The 23,376-nt window shown below is 39.7% G+C and overlaps 6 protein-coding genes across 6 annotated transcripts; 2 read left to right on the top strand and 4 right to left on the bottom strand.

Moving 5' to 3' along the window:
• Nucleotides 1-5,865: 5,865 nt before the first annotated feature.
• EAF02_009679 (uncharacterized protein) lies at nt 5,866-7,516 on the bottom strand (the record flags this gene model as incomplete). The annotated part of the gene is made up of 3 exons (XM_038905727.1): nt 5,866-6,498; nt 6,552-7,104; nt 7,161-7,516. The coding sequence occupies 3 exons, from the start codon at nt 7,514-7,516 to the stop codon at nt 5,866-5,868; spliced, it is 1,542 nt and encodes a 513-aa protein (XP_038754467.1).
• Nucleotides 7,517-10,357: 2,841 nt separating this feature from the next.
• Nucleotides 10,358-11,372, bottom strand: EAF02_009678 (uncharacterized protein; the record flags this gene model as incomplete). Its single annotated transcript, XM_038905726.1, has 2 exons — nt 10,358-11,184; nt 11,259-11,372. 2 exons carry the CDS (start codon nt 11,370-11,372, stop codon nt 10,591-10,593), a joined length of 708 nt encoding a protein of 235 aa, XP_038754466.1. The 3' UTR covers nt 10,358-10,590.
• A 1,270-nt stretch (nt 11,373-12,642) lies between these two features.
• EAF02_009677 (uncharacterized protein) lies at nt 12,643-14,570 on the top strand (the record flags this gene model as incomplete). The annotated part of the gene is made up of 6 exons (XM_038905725.1): nt 12,643-12,902; nt 12,955-13,488; nt 13,555-13,976; nt 14,033-14,067; nt 14,156-14,187; nt 14,276-14,570. The coding sequence occupies 6 exons, from the start codon at nt 12,643-12,645 to the stop codon at nt 14,568-14,570; spliced, it is 1,578 nt and encodes a 525-aa protein (XP_038754465.1).
• Nucleotides 14,571-15,124: 554 nt separating this feature from the next.
• Nucleotides 15,125-17,078, bottom strand: EAF02_009676 (uncharacterized protein; the record flags this gene model as incomplete). Its single annotated transcript, XM_038905724.1, has 5 exons — nt 15,125-15,486; nt 15,540-15,869; nt 15,921-16,300; nt 16,354-16,651; nt 16,700-17,078. The coding sequence occupies 5 exons, from the start codon at nt 17,076-17,078 to the stop codon at nt 15,125-15,127; spliced, it is 1,749 nt and encodes a 582-aa protein (XP_038754464.1).
• Nucleotides 17,079-19,261: 2,183 nt separating this feature from the next.
• Nucleotides 19,262-21,151, bottom strand: EAF02_009675 (uncharacterized protein; the record flags this gene model as incomplete). Its single annotated transcript, XM_038905723.1, has 1 exon — nt 19,262-21,151. One exon carries the CDS (start codon nt 21,149-21,151, stop codon nt 19,262-19,264), a length of 1,890 nt encoding a protein of 629 aa, XP_038754463.1.
• Nucleotides 21,152-21,604: 453 nt separating this feature from the next.
• EAF02_009674 (uncharacterized protein) lies at nt 21,605-22,437 on the top strand (the record flags this gene model as incomplete). The annotated part of the gene is made up of 2 exons (XM_038905722.1): nt 21,605-21,655; nt 21,940-22,437. The coding sequence occupies 2 exons, from the start codon at nt 21,605-21,607 to the stop codon at nt 22,435-22,437; spliced, it is 549 nt and encodes a 182-aa protein (XP_038754462.1).
• Between the last annotated feature and the right edge of the window lie 939 nt (nt 22,438-23,376).

Raw genomic sequence — 23,376 nt, 5'->3', positions numbered from 1 at the left:
GATAAATCCAAAAGAGGTTCCTCTGGATTCATTGTATATATAATCGCTGTTCCTAAAGGAGGTGATATAACTTTGCCGGAATTTGGCAAAGTTACCTCAGGATCAATATCATAATCCCTATCCCTACCACCTCTACCACTACCTTTACCGCCATTACCATTGCTTTTACTATTATTACCATCTTGACCACTATCCCAATTATCATCATTATCCAGATTATCATTATCACCAGGTAATCCTACAAAAGCATTTCGTATATCCCCAGAGCCATAAAATAGAGAGAGTCTATATGCCTCGAGAAGAGCAGATAGAACAGCTTTGCTGGTATTTGATAAAGTTAGGTAACCAGCTGAATTACCGTTCAGAGGTTTGATAGGAAAATCGGCAGGGAGTTCGACTTGTGGTTTCGGATCGAGTCCGACAGAAAGATAGGCTCATTTTGTAGATATAAATAGTTGTATCTCATTAATTTGGTATTTCAGAAGCTGATCCGCAGTCCAATCGTAATACTCTTTGTGGAGAAATGCTTTTATTAAAGCATTATCGAGATTTATATTCATATTGATATAAACTCCATAATATTACAAGATCTTGCAAAAGTCATATAATATCAACTTATCAATACTCCTAAATAGAGCTCATCGAATAAGCTCGAAATCGAATGTGACTATATTCTGAAAAGATACATTAATAATCCTTGTATTCGAGTATACAGCCATTCGAAAAAGAAAGTATTCATTGATCTGATACTCTATTCCCATCTTGAATATATATCCTTTGTAGAACTGTTTAGCTTTATTGAAATCTTTTGAAAAGGAATAGTTCTGAGATTCTCTTTTGAACTTCAAATCCTTAGTAGTTTCCTGAGTTTTTCTTTCTTTAGTTATTACTTTGTTAGGAATATAGGGATTGAAAGGAGTAGGAGAATAAGGAGGAATATTGGTTATATCTTCATAGAAAGAAATCTTGAACTTTTGTTGTAAAGGATTGGTGTTATTAGTTATTGTATCAATAAATCCTTCTATACTGATGGATTGATTGGATAGAACAGGTTTCTTGCCAGTATTGGGTTTCTTGCTAGCTTGCTTAGAGCTAATATTAGTGTTTGCCCGGGATGTCATAATACTGATAACAGGAAATAAAAGAAATAAAAGTAAGAAGGTATTTCGAATAAGTAAGTTAAGTAATTTGTGATATCACTAATTAATGTTGGTTCAATAATAAGATCAGGAATACAGAAGACATGATTCCCATTATCATTAGTAAACCCCTAAATGTCTGTATTGTATTCTGTTTAAAGAGCTAGCTAATAAGGGGAAGTAGTAGGCCTTATATAGGCACTACTGAAAGAGCTAGTCTCCTTCACATTCGCCTAAATACCTTTGATACAGTAGCCATTGTATTGAAGTCATTCTTTTGAAGTAAATTCCCTTGTTCACACACTTTCCTTGGGTGCCTAGTGTCCCCCGGTATACTGCAGCTGAATCACTGAGGCCTATAATACCATTATAGCCTATAAGTCAGTGATTCTACAGCCTGTTACTAATCCGTTGTAACACTAGGCTACAGAACGGTTTCCTCCATTTTCCATACGCCTTCCCGTCGCGAAAAAAGCAAATTCGCACATACACCTGTTTATCATACTATTTTACAATATAAACAATGATATCTTATTGGGATCGCTGATGTATTTATAGATTAAGTAATTGTAAAGCTTAAAAACAAGCTTTTTCGAAAAGAGGAATAAGAGGAAGGTGCTAGCCTAAATAGGCATATATCATGTATTATAAGTTCGATGCCAGAGCCCTAAGGGGTATGGCTGGTCCAATGGTAACCATGTCCATTAAAATAAAATCCATTTTTCTGAATAGTATTATGGATTGCACTCAATTATAGTTGTGATTACTTATATATATACTTATATATATATACGATTATATATATATACTTATATATATATACGATTATATATATATAACTAATATATAAAAACGTTTTACAAGTACTTTGCTTCCGATTCTGTAGTTATAGATTTTAAGAATAAATTGTACCCTGCTCTTACAGTTCTTCTAAGGCAAAGTGTCACAATAGGGAAGTATCTTCTAGTCGATATTATAGTAAGTATGGAAGATCAGATCATAATTCAAGAACTTGTCAAATCAATGTAATAGATTTTAGATTATTAGATTCTTAATAGTTTCAATCAATTGATTTGATAGTTGTGGAATAATATAGGTTTAAATACGATAATTGAGGTGAAAGTGGCCCATATGATGATATGGCCCACATGATGATAAACCACGTTAGTTCTTTTATGTAATTGTTGATCTTTGAAGCTATTCTCATATCGCCTCTTGTAAAGCGCGTGACATATACATATATATACAAAACATTACAATATATACTGTGTGAACAAGGGAATTCACTTCAAAAGAATGACTTCAATACAATGACTACTGTATCAAAGGTATTTAGGCGAATGCGAAGGAGACTAGCTCTTTCAGTAGTGCCTATATAAGGCCTACTATTTCCCCTTATTAGCTAGTTCTTTAAACAGAATACAATATAGACATTTAGAGGCCTATTGATAGTGGGAATCATGTCTCCTGTATTTCTGATCTCATTATTGAACTAATACTAATTAGTAATATCACAAATTACTTAACTTACTTATTCGAAATACTTTCTTACTTTTATTTCTTTTATTTCCTGTTGTTAGTATTATGATATTTTGGGTAAGTGTTAGTATTAGTTTTAAGCAAATTAATAAGAAACTTAATGCTGGTAAGAAACCTGTTTTATTCGATCAATTCATTGATATAGAAGGATTTATTGATACGATAACTAACAATACCGATTCTCTATAATAGAAATTCAAAACCTTTTTCTATAAAGATATAACTAATGCTTTTTTTTATTTTTTTGTTTCTTTCAATCCCTATATTTCTGACAAAGTAATAGCTGAAAAAAGAAAAACTCAGGAAACTATTAAGGATTTGAAGTTCAAAGAAGAATTTCAGAATTATTTCTTTCCAAAAGATTTCAATAAAATTAGATAGTTCTATAAAAGATATATATTCAAGATGGGGATAGAGCATTAGATCAATGGATACTTTCTTTTTAGTTATTGTATTTGAAGTTATAAAAGAGAGTTTCGAGTATGTGAACAAGGGAATTCACTTCAAAAGAATGATTTCAATACAATGGCTACTATATCAAAGGTATTTAGGCGAATGCGAAGGAGACTAGCTCTTTCAGTAGTGCCTATATAAGGCCTACTATTTCCCCTTATTAGCTAGCTCTTTAGACAGAATACAATACAGACATATACGATAACTAAGTCTCTAATATCTTATATTTCATCGATTTCATCTATCTATATCTCTTATAAATCAAAGAAAATGAAAATAAAACGTAAAATTCGACTCATTACTTGATTTCTTCTTTTCTGCAAAATTTAAATCACAAATCTTACACCTCTTCCCCTTCCTCCTCTGGCTTCCCTTCCCCCTTCTTTACCTTGATCTCTCGCTTCATTTCTCAACCCACCATTGATACTATATTTCCGTTTAATTCGTACTTCTCGCTCTATTTCCTCGGAAGTGTTACCGGAAGTGGAAGTGCTCGATGATGTGTCCCTGCGTTTATGTTTTCCTCTAATCGTACTCCCATTCCTCCCTCCATCACCGCGAGCAACATGAGAAACACGAGGGAGATAGTAAATCGTTTTTTTCTTACTCGTACTCGTACTTTTATCTTTTTCTCTACCTCTCAAACTTGATCTCGACCGCGATCTTGACCTTGACCTTGACCTCGACCTCGACTGTAATAGTGGTCCATCTCGAGGAATATCAATTATCCTTGTTATATATCGAGTCCTCTCTTTAGTGTTCTCTATTTCTTCTTCTCTTGATTTGGATTTGGATCTAGATCGAGATCTGGATCTTCTCGGACTTCGGTTCCGATTTCGACTCCTGAAATTCTGAGATCTCCCACTCAGTCTTGATCTTGAAACTGCATCTCTGATGGGTATTGAAATCGGAGAGATATAATTATATTCCAGCACTCTCTCGCTCTCTACATCCCTCTCACAACTTCCCCTTCTCCTTTCTTCTCTCCTTTCCCCTCTTCTACTCCAACTCCCCGTCCTCCTACATCCACACCAACATCCATCCCTACACCTACACCTAATAAACCCCTCATAATAAGGCGTGGGTGTTCGATTTCTTATACTTTTCCACCCTTCTCTTTCTCTTCCTCTTCCCCTCTTTTCCCCCTCACACCCTCCTCTCTCACATTTCGTTTCTCTTTCCCTTTCCACAGAAACTCTAACATCTGCTTCTCTTTTGCTGTTGTGTTGAGTATTGAGATCGATGTTTCTATTTTCGTTGTCTTTGACGTTTTTGATATGAACTCGGGTTGTGTGGGTTGTTGGTGAGGGTTGCGTTGATGATGATGATTGTGATGGTTGATAGATACGATAGGTATATCTCTCATACCCATCACATTCACACCTCCCATCCCTATCCCTATCCCTATCCTCATCCCCACACCTCACACACCTCCCTTTCATTCTCTCATCCCTACTCCTACTCCCATTCCTACTCTGACCCCTGGCATCATCATACCAATCTTCCCCACTTCCAGAATTCGAAGTTCGATATATAACATATGGAACATCCTCTCTGTATGAATATCGAATCTTTGGACTCAGACTTCTGGGACTGATGTAAGAAATCGATGTTTTCGGTTCTCTTTTTGGCGCTTTAATATCCTCATCCCCATTCCGATATCCTCGATCATACCCTTGAACATTTATAGGTCTAGGTCCACTTCGCAGTATCGATACAGAGCGAGTTCTGCGAAGACGTGGCGGAGAGGGGGAGGCAGATGAAGATGGAGATGGAGATGAACTAGAAATATAACAATCCTCCCCTTTCCCTCCTTTTCCAACTTTCCCAGCCTCATACCCAGGGCGATGAGAAGTGGTATCGATATACGTGTATTTATATCTAACTGGAGAAAGAGATTTCATTGGCGATGGAGATGAAAAGTAGTGTCGGTCCGAGTCTCGCAATGGAGAGGGAGAAGGAGAGCAATATCGACGTGTCGAACGGGTTTTGGTTATACGGGACATGGTTTTATGATGTGGGGATCTGAGTTACGAGTTGAGAGATGAGGATTGGCTGGGTTGTTTGATCTAAAAATTGGTTTGGGGATTTGGTTTGTATCTGAAAATTGATTTTGGGTTTTAGGACTTGGATATGGATTCATATATCTTGCCCTTCCGAAGTGCAAAAATAATCTCCTCCTATCGGACTACTTCTTATCTTCCACGAGAACAGAAGAGAAAAGAAGAGAGAACACTATGATGAATCTAATTCACGATATATGGAGATAAAACAGAGTGAGGACAACAGCAGAAGAAGAACTAGAATTCATGATTATACGCTCGCTTCCTAGTTACTAGCTAGGAATAGGCCGATGAAAATTATCAATGGTTCGATTAGAGGGAGTGAATAATCTCGGATCAGAAAGGGGGGCGAGATGAAAGGAATATTTGATGGTGGTGTGTGTGTGTGTGTGTGTGTGTATGTATTTTTCGATATATCTATAAAAGTAAAAGACTTTTAACAGAAAAAATATTACAACAAAAGAAAAAAAAACCCAATACCATAACAAATGAGAACCTATCTCGAAATTCTATAAACTCCTCCAATGAAACATATGAAAAATGATATATATGCGATGAATCTTCATCAACTCCCTCGCTATGACATCCTATCCTTGACTTTTCCTCAAATACTCAATCGCACATTTCAGATCGCATATCCCCATCCCCATCTCGATCGCTATCTCCATCACCTAAACATTGACCCTCTTCAACTTAACCCACAAATCCGGTTTCTTCCACGACCCATAAATCCGATTCCTCTCCAACCAACTTTCACTATCCCTCGCCCCCTCCAAATCAAATCCCCATACCACATTCCCCAGCAAAATTCTCATTTCGGCATACGCCAAATTCTTCCCAATACAATTTGCGGGTCCCGTACTAAACGGTTGACGAGCTTTCTTATCATCACCCTCAAACATTTTCGGATCAATTAGCTTCATATCCGGGAACGCTGATTTCAATTCCACGATATCTGCGGCACTGAGCCATCTCTCAGGATGGAATTCATATGGGAGATGGAAATTCTTTGCGGAAAGTTGGGAACTGATGGGATTGACACCGACGGTTGCTCCGGTAGGAACGTATTGGCCAGCAACTAGACTTCCACCATTTGGGACTATACGGGGGAGAGTAGATGGGGCGGGAGGATACATGCGGAGGCCTTCTTCGAGGACTGCGTTGAGGTATTTAGATGAAGCGAGAGCGTGGAGAGTAAGATCTTCTTGGGTTTGGAAGGTAGTTCTTAATTCGATAGCAAGGTTTTGGAGAACGGTGGGGGTTTTGAGGAGATGGTATGTTAAGCCGTTGAGAAGGGATGCAGTCTTAATCGTGTTAGTAAGGTTATTCAAATCAATGAGATGGAGATATTAAATACCGTTTCACTACCAGCAAGGATTAATATAGTTGCATTTTCTCCGATTTCCTCACGAGTCATTCCTTTATCTGTATCATTGTGCTTAATGATATAGCTCATGAAATCGGGTACAACTCTCGGTGTATCGAGTCGTCGATACGCTTTTTCCCTTGTGAGTTGATTAACACGTGGAAATCTACCAATTATATCTTTCGGAACCAAAAAGAGCGCGATAGCCCCAATAATTGGGTATTTTTTTGCCTCATTGACCAAAGTGTTGATTTCGAAGGCTTGAAAGATTAAGTCAATCCAATGATGTGTTTCTCCAGTCCTGACACAATCAAAAGGCTCTCCGAATGCAAGGTCACCAATCAAATCGAAGGTAGCAAAGTTATACCATTGACCGATGTTAATGCTATTGTCTGAATTGAGAGAAGAAAACTTGATAAGTCCAGAGATAAATTGTCGAGCATAATCTTGGATAAGAGGTTCCTGTGATGTGAGGGCTTTGTCGGAGAATATATGTGATTGAAGGCGACGAAATCTTCGATGATTTTCTTCGTCTGCTGTTATTCTTTCAATCACGAACATTAGCTCTTACAAATCTAGTACGTCGGAATGATAACTTACATATTTTGGACTTGATTATTTACCGTGGAAGTTCGTTCCGTGAGATTCTTTGGGAAATTCTTCTTGTGATTCTCTTTCACAAAACCATAAATGTCTTCCCAGGCGACAGATGAATCGTAATCTAAATAGTTGGGAGCAACTCTAACCGCATCACCATATTGGTCATGAAGTTCTTTGATCTTGTATGGAAGAATACCCTTGAATTTCCAATATGAGAGAGGTATTCTGGAAGCTGCCCATAGTCTTGGCCCTGGGAAGGATTTCAAAGGGTGAAAGAATAGGTTATAAATGCAACAACCGAGAAAGTGTAATAGGGGTGCTATGACCACTGTGATGATAATAACGATGAAATGCATTTTGTATCGCTCAAGCTGGATTATCTTAAAATGTAAAGTGATTTAACTATTTTATATTTCAAGATATCACCAACTTATATACGGCACTTAGTGATATATCAACTATAGCCCCTGGTTACAACCACGGATACGGAGTTTGTTGATATCGGCAGTTTTCCACCATTTGTAAGTCCGCGCCGACTTTCCGTTACACCTTTCAAACGCCGCCTCGCCGATTGACGAATTAGATGTTAAATAAATACGGTTGTAAAGACGGTTATAACACAACGTTCCGTCTCTTGCTGAGGGTGCATAGCCATGCAATTTCTGATATCTCACCGGCTTCTTTCATATCCAGCAGTGATTTATGCATTTTTTGGTGCAATGTGCCTCAAGATAATGATGGATAGCCAACTTTGACATTCAATACACATAATTATGCAAGACTACTGCATTTCTCCGCTTGAACAATGACCAATGAGACAACAAACGAGAAAGGTATGTACGATGATATGAAGATCACTTCATCGTGCATTTCGGCATTGAAGATCAATCCCACCTTGCCCATGTCCATAGGAACCCTCATCTAAATCCAATAGTATTGGGATTTCCCGGCACTGAGCGCGCGAAAATGGATCGATGGTAAATGCGCCATCAAGTACAAGATATTACCTAGTCTCGTGTAATTCCTGTATATTATATCCTCATGGCAAAAATCTTTTGCGCCTCATCCAATAGTACAATATACAGTACTAGGGCACTTCTACTTGGTCGACAGCTATTTTGCACCAAAACTCATTATCTAAATATATATAGTTTTAATAAAAATAAAATATTTATTATAAAGATATTTATATTTTTATAATATTTCTATACACTATTTTAAAAAAAATTATTCGAATTATTTTTAAAGAATTTATGTGTTGTAAAATCTTGATTTATTATTTATTATTTTATTTATAGTGATTAACGTCTTGTGGAGGACCTCCCGAGGGGTATGAAAGATGTGACTAGATTTAGAGTTACAAATACAAAAAGGCGCTGATGCGTATGCTAGTAAAATCTTATAGGGTAAATCCAGTTCCTTCTATATATCCTAAACAAGCCAATGTAATGATCGCAAATAGGGTCATTTGATTAGCCCTATATTCCTAATGCTTTCTTCTGCTTATAAAGAGGAGCGCTTTGATTGTATAATTATTTCTATCATAGAATCATATTTTATAAACAAAAGCAATATGTATAGGTATACCGCTTTAAAAAAGCGAGTATATATATAATGGTGCTTTAGAGGAGCAAAAAGTTCAGTTATTAGACTGCTTAAGAAGAGCAGCCGGAATGGTGGTTTTGCTTGATAGCGGAGTAGTGTATAGGCGTAGTGGTGGTAACTGGAGGGGGGATCATTAGTTCCTCCTTAGCACTTGATCGATTGCTTTTGCGGTTTATAATAAAAAAACTTTATTAGGATTAGCGGTAGATTATCGAAATTCAGAAGAGCTGTGTTATAAGATTCACACTAAGGTGGCTTATAAGACGGTATATAGAATAAATCTATGTGGATCCCAAAGATAAGGATTAGCCTATATATACGAAAATTTCGTTGCTATAGTCTTAAGTCGTAGAACAGTGGGAGAGTGGCCCGATCACTTTACCACTGAACCAGCCGGGCTCCTTGCGGAGGACAATGGTCTTTTTGTCTAAAATCTTGATTTAAAGTTTTAAGATTTTGGATTATTAAAATTTATAGCAAAAATAAGCGAATTTTCAAGAACTTTTTGATATCAAGATTTCAAAAATATATATCATATTTTGTAATAACTTTAAATAAAATTGGATTTTATATTTATTGTTTTTATATAAAAAATAATATAATAATATATCTTTTTATATAACGTAACTTATGGTGAACCGGGTCATATGGGGGACCGGGTCAGGTACCTTTACACCAAAATTTGTATGTAAAGGTACTTAGAGCGATTTTTTATAACTCTATAAATACTAGAGATATAGTTTCGATATTTTGAAGTATGATATATTCAATATAAATATTTAATATAACAAAATTGGATAGAGATATAATCTTTTTAATAAAGATATTAAAGTTTCTTTCAAATTGTTGTTTTTGTCTAACAAAAATTACTATGAGAATTTTTAAAATCGTATTAATTCAAGAACAATATTACTAAAAAGTGTTCTGTAACTTTAATACTACATTTTTATTAGATGTTAAGCCTAATTATCAAAAAAATTAAAATTATCTTTAATATCCATAGAGATATAAAAAGTCGCTCTAAGTACCTTTACATACAAATTTTGGTGTGTAAAGGTACCTGACCCGGTCCCCCATATGACCCGGTTCACCATAAGTTACGTTATATATAGTTCTATATTCATATAGTATACTAAGAGCGAATCACAAGATCACATGATCAAATCACATGATCGTCGCTTAAGAGAGCTCTTAGCCCAGAACGGCCTGAAAATCAATTCTTTATTAGCTCTTTATTAGTTCTTTCAATCCATTCGTAGTAAGATCGACATAGTACTAGCGAAATCGAATAAGGAATAAGAAAGAAAAGCTTTATTTGATGGAATGGCCGGATTAGGAAGAGATCTACGAGAGATAAACGAAAGTGGAAAGCTAGATTAGTAGGAAAAAGCATAAAATAAGGCCTTTTCCCCTCGAATATAGAAAAAGAAAATAAGAATATCATATACTGTTTCATGAAAATCACGTGTTTCATAGCTATTTAGTTATTAATACGAGCCAGCTTCTCATAATAGACTAATATTAGTCTATTCCCTCTTATATACTATATACTCATATACTAGCTCATGACCTACGATAATATTCAATTTTATTAATTTATAAATTATCGATTTCATAAATTACAATATAATAAAATTATTCAAAAGAATCATAATCTATTTATTAAAAAGTAATAAAATGGCTTTTGTTGGTGTATTTTTGAGATCGACCAAGTAGAAGTGCACGGTCACTGTAAGCCTGGTATATGCCATGATATCCTTCCAACGCCGATGCTCGTGAAATATATGCAGTTCATCATAAATGTTGCGGATCGAGTTTTCCCCGATCATAATCCCATATCTTCGTCCTCACTATCTCCGTCACCTCCACTTCCGGCACCTTCTTGTTCTTTTTCCCGTCTGGAAACTTCCCTAGAAGCTCCTAATTTGCGTAGTCCATCCATGACACCTGTGATGAATCCTCGTCCCTCACTAACCTCCATTGCGCCAACACCTTGTAGACTGGTGAGCCCACCCCCTTCTACCACCAAAGTACTGCTTCTCATTTTTGCCATCCTCACTTCCCGTAGATCTCTAAGTAGTTCCCGAACTTTATCTGGGTCTTGTATATCATCACTTGCAGCTTCCAGTAGAATTTCACCCATATCAATCCAATGATATGGTAAATAACCAGGCTCTGAGTCTGCGGTATTCGACGGTAGAAATGGCGGTGATACTGTAGATGATGTGCTATGGTCGAGTGGTGGTGGAGGAGAAAAGCTCTCAGGATTATCAGTCTCCATTTTGAGTATTCTGTCAAGGGAATGAGGATGAAGCCATGGTGGTGGTATGATATTGGCACGACGTTGTCGTTTGAGAAGTAGAGCTAGCCATAAAGGTAAGGGAGCACGATGCGGCGGCCTTAGAGAAATTGTCTTGCCCTATAGATACCAAATTGATATAAGTTTTAAGTTTTGGTTACTGTTGTTGGAGGGGTAATGGCGGGGTAGCTTACACCTAATAAATCGAGGCTCTCAAGGCGTTGCCGAGGAACGACTGTGACCATTTCCATTTCGCATAGAAATGCAACCTCCATTGGCGTTAAACCAGGTGGTAAAGGTAGAGCCATATCGAGTGACTTAGGTATGTTCCTCTGTTGACTCCACCGAGTTACAAACATTGCGATCAAAAGCGGACGCGCCTCGAGCTTGGAGTATTTGATGCCTCAGGCATCAAGAGCTTTAGTTCCACCCTGAAGTCAGCTTGAGGACATCATTACCTACCTAATTACTTCAGGAGAACTTTCTCACCACGTTCACTTCAATTAGAAGGTCACAGATGTAACTCATTGCGTACTTTTACTCCGAAACCCTATCTATACTTTATTTGTCTCTTCAAAAATGACAGCTCGATTGGTTTCACAACTTTCCATGCATTTTTAATCACGAAGCAAGGGTGCAGCAAGTGCAGCACAAACTGTCATTGGGACATGTCTCAAGATGATCGATATTCGGTATATCTTGGTTCGAAAGATGGTTCATCTTATTCTTTCTCGCCAGAGGGACCACTGTGTATTCATGTCACACATTATATTCAAGCTGAACCTTTTGTTGTGCAGTAGTACGTGGTGTGTACAGGCATTTCCAAACCATTTTCGTCGCTAAGATGTTGAAGGCTCCATGATCATACTAGTATCTCACGTAGGACCTTTTTCATTCTCGTGGCAACCTGAAACCTGATTCGCTTTTTTGTGGTGAATTTCCCTCGAGATACTCGCCCCATTTGGATGACTTTATCTTCATCATGTCGTCCCAGCCGCTGGTTACATCTGTCGTTGGACATTTGATATCTTCTCTGTCACGTTGTATCCGGATGCTTCCGTAATTGAAATTTTAAAGAGCATCTCAAAAATCAAAGCTCTCTTCCATACGCTCGTGTCCATAAAGAATATTCTTTATTTCATGTGTTTGTTTTTCACAACAATCATCGAGTAGCGTTGGACTCGCGACCTTCTGAAGGTTCATTAGTGTTCCAAATGAGTTGTCTATATGGCAGTTTCGAAGACTCAATGGACACCCAAGACGCAGGTGAAATACTTGCAGCTTATAAGGTCACTTCACAATCTGCCTGCATACTAATTCACGATGTTTACGTCATTTTTCTCTTTCACTACAGTAATGTGCACATGCACTCTGTTGCGTTGCATGTTGCTATATTTTATAACTTGTGTTGAATCTCATTTAATGTGGTTGGTTGCTTGGGGTTGCGTATGTTCACTCAGTGCGCCCCCACGGTGCCACTTTATGCCATATCAGAAATCTATTAATACTTCATAAAAACCCTATGATACCGGAGATCTCATTCCATACCTAAAATTTAATCTTGAACCAATAAGCAATATGTCGACTGCCCTTCACAGAATAAGTTCAGGCGTCCTTGCCGGACTACAATTTTACGATGAGGAAGAAACAATTTCAGAAGGACACGATAGAATGAGTTCTAGAGTGCCTGATGGAGTTCAAATTTATGTGGAAGAGAAGATGTCTGAGTCCCATTCTGGTGACTCTATAGCTGCTACAGGATTTGATGATGCTGCGACGAAAAGCCTGGTTCGGAAGCTTGATATACGTCTCATCCCAATTCTTGCTACTATATATCTGTATAATAATTTACCAATTTGTCTAGTTTTACTGATTACTAACACTGGGCAGAGTATGCTTTCTTGATCGTGCCAATGTTGGCAATGCACGACTTGAAGGACTGGAAAAAGACCTTCACATGACCGGCCTCGACTACAACATCGCGTTGTCTGTATTTTTCCCATTTTATATTGCAGTCGGCGTTCCTAGCAATATGATAATCAAGAAAGTTCGTCCAAATATATGGTTGACGGGAATTGTATTATTTTGGTCAATTGTTATGGTATGCACGGGCTTGGTGCACGACTATGCGGGCTTTCTGGTTGCCAGATGCTTTTTGGGCGTCGCAGAAGGTGGCTTGTATCCAGGTGTAGTATATTATATCACCATGTGGTATCCTCGAAATGAATGTGGCTTTCGCACAGCACTATTCTTTTCTATGGCAACAGCAGCAGGAGCATTTGGTGGGTTATTCGCCCGTGGGATTTCCGAAATGTCTGGAGTAGGTGGTAAAGATGGATGGGCATGGATATTCATCGTCGAAGGGCTTCTTACCTTTTTTGTGGGGTGCATATCATACTGGGCCATCGGAGATTACCCAAATAAGTATATGACAAGTCCCCATGTCATTTTTCATGCATATCGTTGGGTGTAAAACTTACGTGAACTTAGTGCAAAATTCCTCTCGGAAACGGAGCGAAAAGAGGTTACGAGACGACTTGCGATTGATCGAAATCTTCTCTCTGATGACTGGAATTCAAAATTCGTCTGGCAAGCTTTGAAAGACTGGAAAATATATGTCAACATGGTGTTGAGCTTTTGCTTGTCCACGCCAGTATATTCATTGTCTTTGTTCTTACCCACAATTGTGAAAGATATGGGATACACCAATAATGCTGCACAACTGATGACTGTTCCTCCTTACGTCGTCGCATGTTTCTTTACGATCTCTGCCAGCTTTTTTGCCGACAAGATGCAACACAGGGGTTGTTTTATTCTAGGGTTCTTGGCTGTGGGAATAGCTGGCTCCGCACTACTTATCACCAGTAATAAGACACCTGTTCAATACACGGGCACTTTTTTTGCAGCGCTTGGTAAGCAAAGCACCATAACCAAATCAAACTATATACTTATGTCAATAATCGTGTAGGTGTCTTTCCAACTCTTTCCCTTCTTACCACTTGGGTAGGAAATAATCTAAGTGGAAGTCTAAAGAGAGGAGTCGGTTTCGGTATGGTCGTTGGCTTTGCCAACTTCGGGGGTATCGTAGCAGCTTTCATCTATCCGCTCCGTGGATGGTCCTAGGTAAGATTTTATACCACTTTAGTGCATCAATTCTACTGGCAGCTTCTCAGTTCTCCAATGATTCATCTATACTGACTATTAGTTTTAGATTCATCGAAGGACATACAATATTCATCAGTCTATTGTCTTTGGCTTTTGTTTTGACAGCTTTCATGATGACCTATCACAAGATGGAGAACGATCGTAGGGACGCTAGAGATGCGGAACGAGGCTTAACAGCGGATACCTATACCCCGGAAATGAAGCTTCAGCAAAAAGATGAGGGAGATGATGCAACGTTTGGAGATACACCATATAATATGGGAGACGAGCTAGACCATGAAGCTCGAGGATTACCCCCAAGAAATCCTGATGGTATCTGTATGATATCAAAAGTACTATAGCTTGCCTTCCTTTTAAGGTCTCATATCTCGTTCTTCTCGATACATGGATACAAGCACGAGCGAATCTAGGTAGAATGTGCAGATCTAGCTGAATATTAAAGATGATCTACGCCAACTTAGCTAAGCATGCTAAGCGTCTATACTTTCAAAGTCTGATTCTAATTGGATCACACATTCGCGCTTATTCTTCTTCGACGTCTCCAATAAAATTCCAGCTGCTAGTACTCCACTTCGTCATCTCTGTTTATATATCGTTATCACAATCAAGTATTAAATCTTGTCTTAATAACTTTAGTTGCTACTAACTCGAATGTATAGACTGGAGCTGAATAATATAGAATTAACCTTATCAGATACTTAAGGTCGACTGTCCCCATATTTGTGTGGGATAATACAAGACTAACGATTAGCACTATACAATGCCTACAAGCGCGTTACTACGGAGAAAAATGCAGACAGGAAGATCGTACTACCATATATACAAAACTAATCTATTTACATCTGACAACCAATCGAAAACCTTCAATGACAGTCTCTCTGGCCCATAATTTAATCTACAAGTTAGGCTTGGGCACCATACCCCTCTCTTTAACAATCCTGGCTCCTTCGCTTCTCAACTCAAACTTCTTAACCTTTCCACTACCCGTCTTTGGGGTTTCCATTTTCAATCCCTCCTCTCCAAACCAAAATACATGGTGAGGAGCTTTGTGCCATCCCAACTCTTTTCTTGTCCATTCTCTTATCTCTGCATCCGATAACTTCTTTTTGACGGCGGCTGAATCTTCTTCAATATCTAGGAATGCACCAACAACTTCTCCATATTTGGGGTCTGGAATCCCAACGACAATAGCTCGAGAGATGGCAGGGTGAGCATCGAGACGAGTTTCGATTTCAAGGGGATAGATATTTTCACCACCTAGTCAATGATTAGTTTCATAAGAAGAATCGTACAACGGGAGGATAACTGACCTCGGATAATAATATCCTTGAAACGTCCAGTGATGGAGCAATATCCTCTCTCGTCGAAGGAAGCTTCATCTCCTGTCTTCAACCACAGGATTCCATCTTCATCTCTAACCATTACTTCTGCCGTCTTCTCCTCATTATTCCAATATCCTTTTTGCAGCGAGTATCCAGATATGCAAAGCTCTCCTCTTGCACCTTGTGGGACGATATTTCCATCTCGGTCGATAATTTTAGCACGAAGATGTGGAAGGATCTGTCCAACGGTTGCCAGACGAGTGTCGATAGTATCATATGTATAGGCATTGAAGCAAGTGGGCGAAGTTTCCGTTAATCCTATCGAATATGTTAGTCATTTGCGCTTCCATCATGATCTTTATAGCTTACCATAACTAGAAGTGTATTCTCTCATATTGAGTTCTGTCAACAATCTCTTCATTAAAGGTCTTGGTACTGGAGCACCTGCTATTATTCCTGTTCTCAGACTGTCACAGTTAAAGCCCTCTGGTCGTGGAAGACTCAAAATCTCCTCGAACATGGTTGGGACACCATGGAGTGCAGTACACTTCTCATCTGATACCGCGCGCAGTACCGCAGAAGCATCGAATGTTTCCGCTGGGAGAATGATTTTTGCGCCATGTGTGATAACTGCCAATACTCCAAGTACGAGACCAAAGCAGTGAAAGAGCGGTGGTGGACAGCACAAGATATCTTGTGGTGTGAAGGCCAATCGGTCGCCGATTGAGTTGGCATTGTTAACTAAATTGCTGTCGAAAACTGTCAGGATCTTTTTCCCGAATCCAGATAAAATTATACTTACAAGTGTGTAAGCATTGCAGCTTTTGGACTTCCAGTCGATCCGCTTGTGAATTGCAAGTTTACGATATCGTCCGGCTTTACCATACTCTTTACTCTCTCGAATTCTGCCATTGAACTTTCTCGGCCTTGACGTTTCAGTCCATCGTAGTTCATAAATCCATCTCGAGCACCCCTCAACATCACGACCTTATCCAAGAATTCAGAAGTGCCATTGTGCTTTGGCAATGGCCCTAAATCAGAGATAAGTCTTTCGGTGCTCTGTTTTCCAATCTTTGGTACTGTAAACAAGACTCGACAACCTAACGTTCATCAGCGGCAATGTTCAGAAATCTGAGAAGCCGCCTTACCAGCATGCTTCAGCCCGTTCTTGGCCTCTTGAGTTGTGTATGTATTATTCAAAACCACCAATATACATCCCGTATAAGCCGCGGCGAAGAACACCGAAATATATTCCGCACAGTTACCAGCTAGTATTCCAATTCTATCGCCCGATTTTATACCTAAAGATATCAATCCACGAGCCACGGCAATACTCTCTTCCTGTAACGTCCCATAGGTCCACCTCGTTCCCAGTGAAGGGCAGACTAAACATTCATTTCCAGCACGAATTCTTGTTTGTTGATCAAGCAAATCTCCTAGAGTAAGTGATAACAGCGGAGGACTTGACGCTCCCTGAACAATCGACAAACGAGGAGTCTCATTCTCAACTTCGTAGAGAGATTGCATGGTGAAAGAGAAGCTGAAAATCTACTAATTGAATTGCAAGTACAAAAGACACACAAAGAATAGATCAAAAAGATCAGATAAGATAATAAAACCAAGATGCATACAGGAACTAAACAGCCGCCAAATGCCTAGGTTGCCCCACGGGACAGAACATACGGTATGAGCCGTGCATTGGCATGACTAAAAAGCTTCGTCGGGGAGAATCTAGATGAGGATTCGGAGTTCCGCAAGAAGCGGAACCATTGATTGTTGAGCAGTTTTGCTATAGCGGACGAAATTTCCACATGTCAAATGAATATGCATTTTGTGACGTAACGAGGCAGAGAGATCCACTGCATCCGTAAGTAACTCAGGCAAGGGTTCAACACGAAGGTTAACTTGGTGTGAAGTACGCCTATAGATCAGCACCATCTTCGAACCGAGCAGCTTCCTGATATGGGAGAATCCAACCATGAGTCGTATAGCAACCATTCACCCCGAGGGAACCGTTCATGCGTCGGGAGTATGTATCCAACTCGGAGTTCTCGTAGGAAAACAACAAAGTCCGCTCGGAATCTATCACATCATCCGCGAAGAAAAAACCTTTTCCACCTCAAACTTGGCTCCATTGAAAAGATCTCAGATCGTCACTCATGCAGTAATAAAAACTAGCCAGTGAGACCCAAAATTCCACCCGTATGAACCCCGAAATATATCCCAATGCTCCTCTATCATTCGTTCAATTAAGTCTCAAAAACGAGAATCCCCATCAACTCCGTCATCTAAACCCAATGCGGCAGCTCAATTCCACCATATGCATTCAAACTCTGCATATGATATCCCGGACGTGAAAATTTTCATCTGATTAGATCGATTGATAAGATTAAGCGTTACGAAATGATCCACTTTATTTGCGCTAGTCGATTTTTGCCGGGAATATACCACAGAAATGATGTTATCAGATTGAAAATTCCGGGCTCGGAGAAGAGATTATGAAATTGACGGGTGTTTGATTTAGTGAGTGGGTAGTTATTATGAAAAGGCGGGCAAGGTTGCCCCTGATATTGGCCGGGGCGTCCTGCAAGACGATGTGGAGACTTATTTTTTGAGATTTGTGCTGCGTGAGGTGTTGAGATATTGAGAGTGCATTCAGCCTGAAAAGATTTTGGTAAGCTTGACAACTCTTGAAAGCTGTCAAGCTTCTCGGCTTTGGCACTTGGTTTTGATGCGAGTTTACAATGTCACGTGAGAATGTACTTTTCCTTCTTTGGGTTCCAGCAAAATTATAAGGGGGGGCTTCAAAATCCTACCACTCAGCAAGATGATGTTGTGATATCTCGAGGTAAAAGTTGAGAATCGAGATATGGTTCAGAGCGTGCTTTGTGTACTACCTGTATGAGGCATGAAGCCGTCCCTTGCGCTTGATCAATCTCATTCACAACATCTCTTCTCGAGACCTAAGATACCTACCTATGTGCTGTTCTCTCTGAGCAAGGCTCCTCTTACGCATAATCTTCATTTCAGTCTCCTTTTGCTGACTTATTTTTTACCGCAATTTCGATCTGTTTGACTCATGCGTGAGGGTTTCCTGCAAAGCTAGCATTTTGCCGGTATCTCTCAAGAAACAGTTGGAAGAATGACTGGATGAATTTCCAACTTCTAAATAAGATCAAGGTATATTTATATGGACATCAAATGTTCACACACACCCCTCTGCAATCAACAAAGAATCCAGGAACTTTTATTGAGACTTCCCTCGGATCATCCCCATTATTCACGTCACAAAATAAGCATTGCATACATTTAAATGACACTACTCCACAAATGCCACTGTCCCTGGTACACGCTCCGCGCATTCATATTGATGAGCTTCGTATTTACCCCCGCAAGATGTAGGGAGAGATTATTCCCCTCTAACTTACTTGTTTCATGACTCAGGTTATGTTCAGAGTCGCCGATCTCATGTACTTGATTTATTCTTTGCAAGGATTGTAAGAATTGTTCACAGCACATGCGAGGTTCAAAACGGAATCTAGTTGGATAGGAAGGAGAAAAATTAAAATGCTATTGGCCCTTGTGTTTAGCTACGGGGTGCGATAATGATGATAAGCATGGAAATCTGGTCAACTTTAGTTTGAATAACAATGACTATAGCCAAAGAGCGTGGCCAGGGTTTTCCTCAACAGTTGCTTATAGTAGTTGGGTTAGATCAAAATCACATCCTGAAGCTTATCCGAATTCCATTCCTCACCATCCATTATTCCATGCACATAGCAGTCTCCAATTATCTTATATTCCTCCTCACCTTCCATCCGACGTAATATATACGGTAGTTTCCCGCCCTCGAGTAGGAACAATCGATCGCCAATCTGCGCATCCATTGGTACAAGACCTATCCACCTGGGCTCTTTGGCTATGAAGAATCTTCTCATATGAGTAGCGAAGCAAACCAAACTATGAAAGCGAAGGATATCAGAGTCTGCGTTTTCGGCGTTTAGCAGCTGCTTCCCTCCGAGACGAGGAGTGCCCTCGATCTCCGATTCCCACCAAGAGTGGTAACTTTTGCGCGCTTGCAAATCGTTCGAAACTCTTCTAAAATAATACTCGCATGCTGAATTATTGCTTTGGGATAACTCAAAGCTTAAGGCTATTGACATACAGAGAGTTTGAGAAAAGGCATCCGAGTAGGTCATAGCTCGCGAGGAATTCGGATACCGCTGATCGAATTGGGTCTCACTCTGCGCCAATTGCCTCCACTCTCTATATGTCTCAGCCATTTCCTCGTCATTATCAACCTCAACATCGTTTGCTCTGCCGAGAACCTGAAGAGAGTTCAGAAACATGCCGCGTAGTGTGATTCCTGATTTTCGTCTTTCTTTCACTATGGCAGAGCTTTTGCCGGAGGCTGAAAATTTAGGAAACAATCTGTGACGCTCGCTTACAGTATCCACTAAAACATGAGAGGGTCTTTCTGCAGTCCAGTCTCGGATCCAAGAAGGGCCTTTACCAGCCAAAATTCCCGTGCAATGCCACTTTCTTGGCCACAACTGGCTAAGAATATCGAGATTCCGCGCCTCATTGATTATATCCACTACTGTATCTCCATACAATAGGGCAATATCAATGTCATAGTCTGGGTGGATAGAATCGACTTCTTTAGTCGCAAGAATACCTAGTAGGCCGTATATCTTGTCTCGCGGATCTGAACAACGCCGTTCCCCAAATACATTGAGAAGTCCTTCCAGACTACTTGATGCACTGCCATCTCGATATTCACGGAGAAACCTCATCTTCATAAATGAAGTCGTAATGAACCCACTTTTGCGTGGATTACAACCGTCTTTGGAATGTGCAAGTTGACTAGTGAAAATAGCCGACAGGTCATTTTGCAATATGCTTCTCCGTCCTGATATCAAGAGGGTATCTTTCCCTAGAAGAGCCTCTTGAACCGTCCACATTCGGTCCCACCAAGGGTTCTCGAAAAGTCGAATGATCCCGGCGCCTGTACGCAAGTTTTGAATTGAAAATGAGGCAACGTCATCGTTATCACTTTCCCAGTGAGCTTCGAGATCTTTTAACATCATTTCAAATGTATCGAAAACCAAATCGTTATCCCTCTCCTCGTCAATGACATCTCCTTCCGGTACCAATTTATCCATCCATCCAGCTGTGAGGCTTGAAGTCAAGCATTTGTTCGTTTTTGGTTCCCCCAGCCAAGCAAGGACGATTGATGATTTTGAGTAAATTGTGCCCATGTATTTGACCTGTGAGTTGCGCTCGGGTATATCTTCTTGGTTGATACAGATTGCGTCAATCCACAAAATTCTTGGTAGGTCGTAATACCTCAGATGCCGAAGTGCAGACTCCAAATTGGTGGTTATTGGAAATGACACGCCTTGAAGGTTGATATCGCATTTGTTCATCGGATTCCCCCAAACATATGAGAGAGCCTCGTAGAATGGCTCATCTATCAAGGAGACTGTTGTGAGAGTACAAAAAATATCGTTTGAAAAGTCTCCAGGTAGCAAAGTGACGAGTCTCACTTCTTTTTTGGAGACCTCAAGAGTATGATATAGCTGCGTTTCTTCCATCATGATGGAAGTCTTTCGGTTTTAGAAATTGGCCTTTCGATAAAAATATACCTCTTTTCCTCAAGAAAGGGCCTTTTATTAAGGGAGATCCATCTCATGGTGTGGTAGCAGATAACTTAAGATGACGAGAACTGTCGTGTTACCATATTCACAATGTAGTACAATCATCAGCTTCTCGAGTAGCGTCTGGGCATTTATCACGGTTAACCAATCAAGCGCAGGCTGCTTTGCCTTCTGGATATTTTTGCATCTTGGCGACGACGCCCTGTTATAAAGAGCTGAGCTTATCGGAAGCAGTTTATTCCGAGAAAAAATTATATCGCAAAATAAGCAGAAAATTAGAAACTGTAATAAGAATTGTGAGCCACATCAGGGATCGTCGTTCCTACGCGTCTATAGCCGCCTCATTCAAGCACAACTACTAGGTAGCTACCATATTTACAACTTCCTTCTATAATGGTACTCTGCACTTCATACAGTTTGAGTATCTTCCAAGTACTGGTTGCAGTAAGACAAGATGAGAATGATATACTGAAATAAAGCAATGCTACCTTGGTCCAAATTTAAATTTAGTAATCACCCCCTCCAATCGTCAGTTTACGAAGGAGATTCGGAGGGACGATGTATACAGAAGATATATATTGCTGCGAAGCTTCTTTGATTTTAGGAATTGATCTCCTCTATAAGTGACTACGATATCCATAACTTTGACTTTAGAGTTCCCAGGTGGTCATTGAATCAGAGTGCACTCCAATTCCCCTATTCACAAACTCATGCTGCAAACATTCTAGCATCTACAATTACCTGATACTTTTGTTTTTAATTTGTCAGATCGATGTCCATTGAATTCTCTTTCATTCATCTTAACTGCCGAATCCGTTTTTCTACGAACGCAGCGCCCATTAGGTGCGGATCTTACCAAAATTCGCAGTCTAAATATTTCAGAGACCAACTTCCGTCGATTCATTCCCATTTCTGATTCAAATACCTCTCCACGACACTTTGCAACTATACCATGTGTGTACAACGCAACACTGTTTACTTGGGATGCGGTGACGCCACATTCCGGATCTATGGCTGCATTAGACAACTACAGCTACGATTTAGTCCTCCAAATTGCCCTCGGTTTCAGATACAAGTGGTGGAAATTCCTGGAGTTTGTTCTGGCTGTGGTGATGGACGTCGTCGTCGTGCCCGTTGTAAAAGTCAGGATTCTGCTTGAGGGACTGAAACTTTGGGCGAGAATGGGATTTTTGACAGAAAATGCTGGATGGGAGTTGAGATATTAGTTGTTTAAGCCACGGATTTCCTGGCGGGGGCGACTCTGGACTGACTGACCGTTAATCTGCATATAAAGTAACGGAATCTGAATCCGAAATAGCTATAGTATATTCACGGTTCTTTCCCCATTTTTCTAGATTCATTCCCGTGTGTGCACTGGGTAAAAAAAAGAAAATCAGCGTCCTTCTCAAATCAAATTATTCATATCACGATTTCGTTTCGTATTTCTTTGATAAATGATGAAATTCATGAAATAATTGCCAAGTGATAATGTGAATGAGCGAGTTATAACTTGCAATCCATCATATAACTTGAATGGCGGCATTTCCGTTAGTGTTATTGTTCATGTGAATCTTCTTCTGAATTTCATTTCAAACTAGTTTTTCCGGCGCCAGATACCAAGTGTCAATTTTAACTATCTAGGTAATTAGGCAGTTATGCGATGCTTAACTTGACATGCATTCACTCAGTCTTGTATGAATGAATCGTAAACGCCACTCCAATCAAACTTTTACCACATGCCTCCTATAAAAAGACACTCCAGCCCTGCTCTTTTCTTTTTCAACCACAGAAACTCTTCCACAGCCTAAACTCTCACATTCCCCGGGAACTAAATTCTCAAGTCATCAAAATCACTCTCAAAACACGGCAGCAATGTGCATAGAACAGTGGACAATCTTCCCATGTGGGCATAAATCCATTAGCATACAAGGATGTCTCCAGCAGCAGCAGACAAATTGCCATCCTCCTCTTTGTCCGTTTTACCAAATAACTTTTTTCAATGCCCCCATGGTCTTTCAACCAGTGCCGGATCAACAAAATGAGGGACTAAACCTATCGAGCTCATAGTTTCTAGGAATTGATGGTAATAGGATCGAGGGTGTAACTGAAGTATAATCAGAGACTAACGAGAAGATGGCGAAGGATGGGTAGATGGAGATATAACA

This window comes from Botrytis sinoallii (genome assembly GCF_014898435.1).
Source record: "Botrytis sinoallii strain Bc 23 chromosome Unknown BSIN_021, whole genome shotgun sequence".
NCBI lineage: Eukaryota > Fungi > Ascomycota > Leotiomycetes > Helotiales > Sclerotiniaceae > Botrytis > Botrytis sinoallii.
Note: the sequence above shows the minus strand (reverse complement) of the source record. Positions and strands in the feature narration are given on the sequence as shown.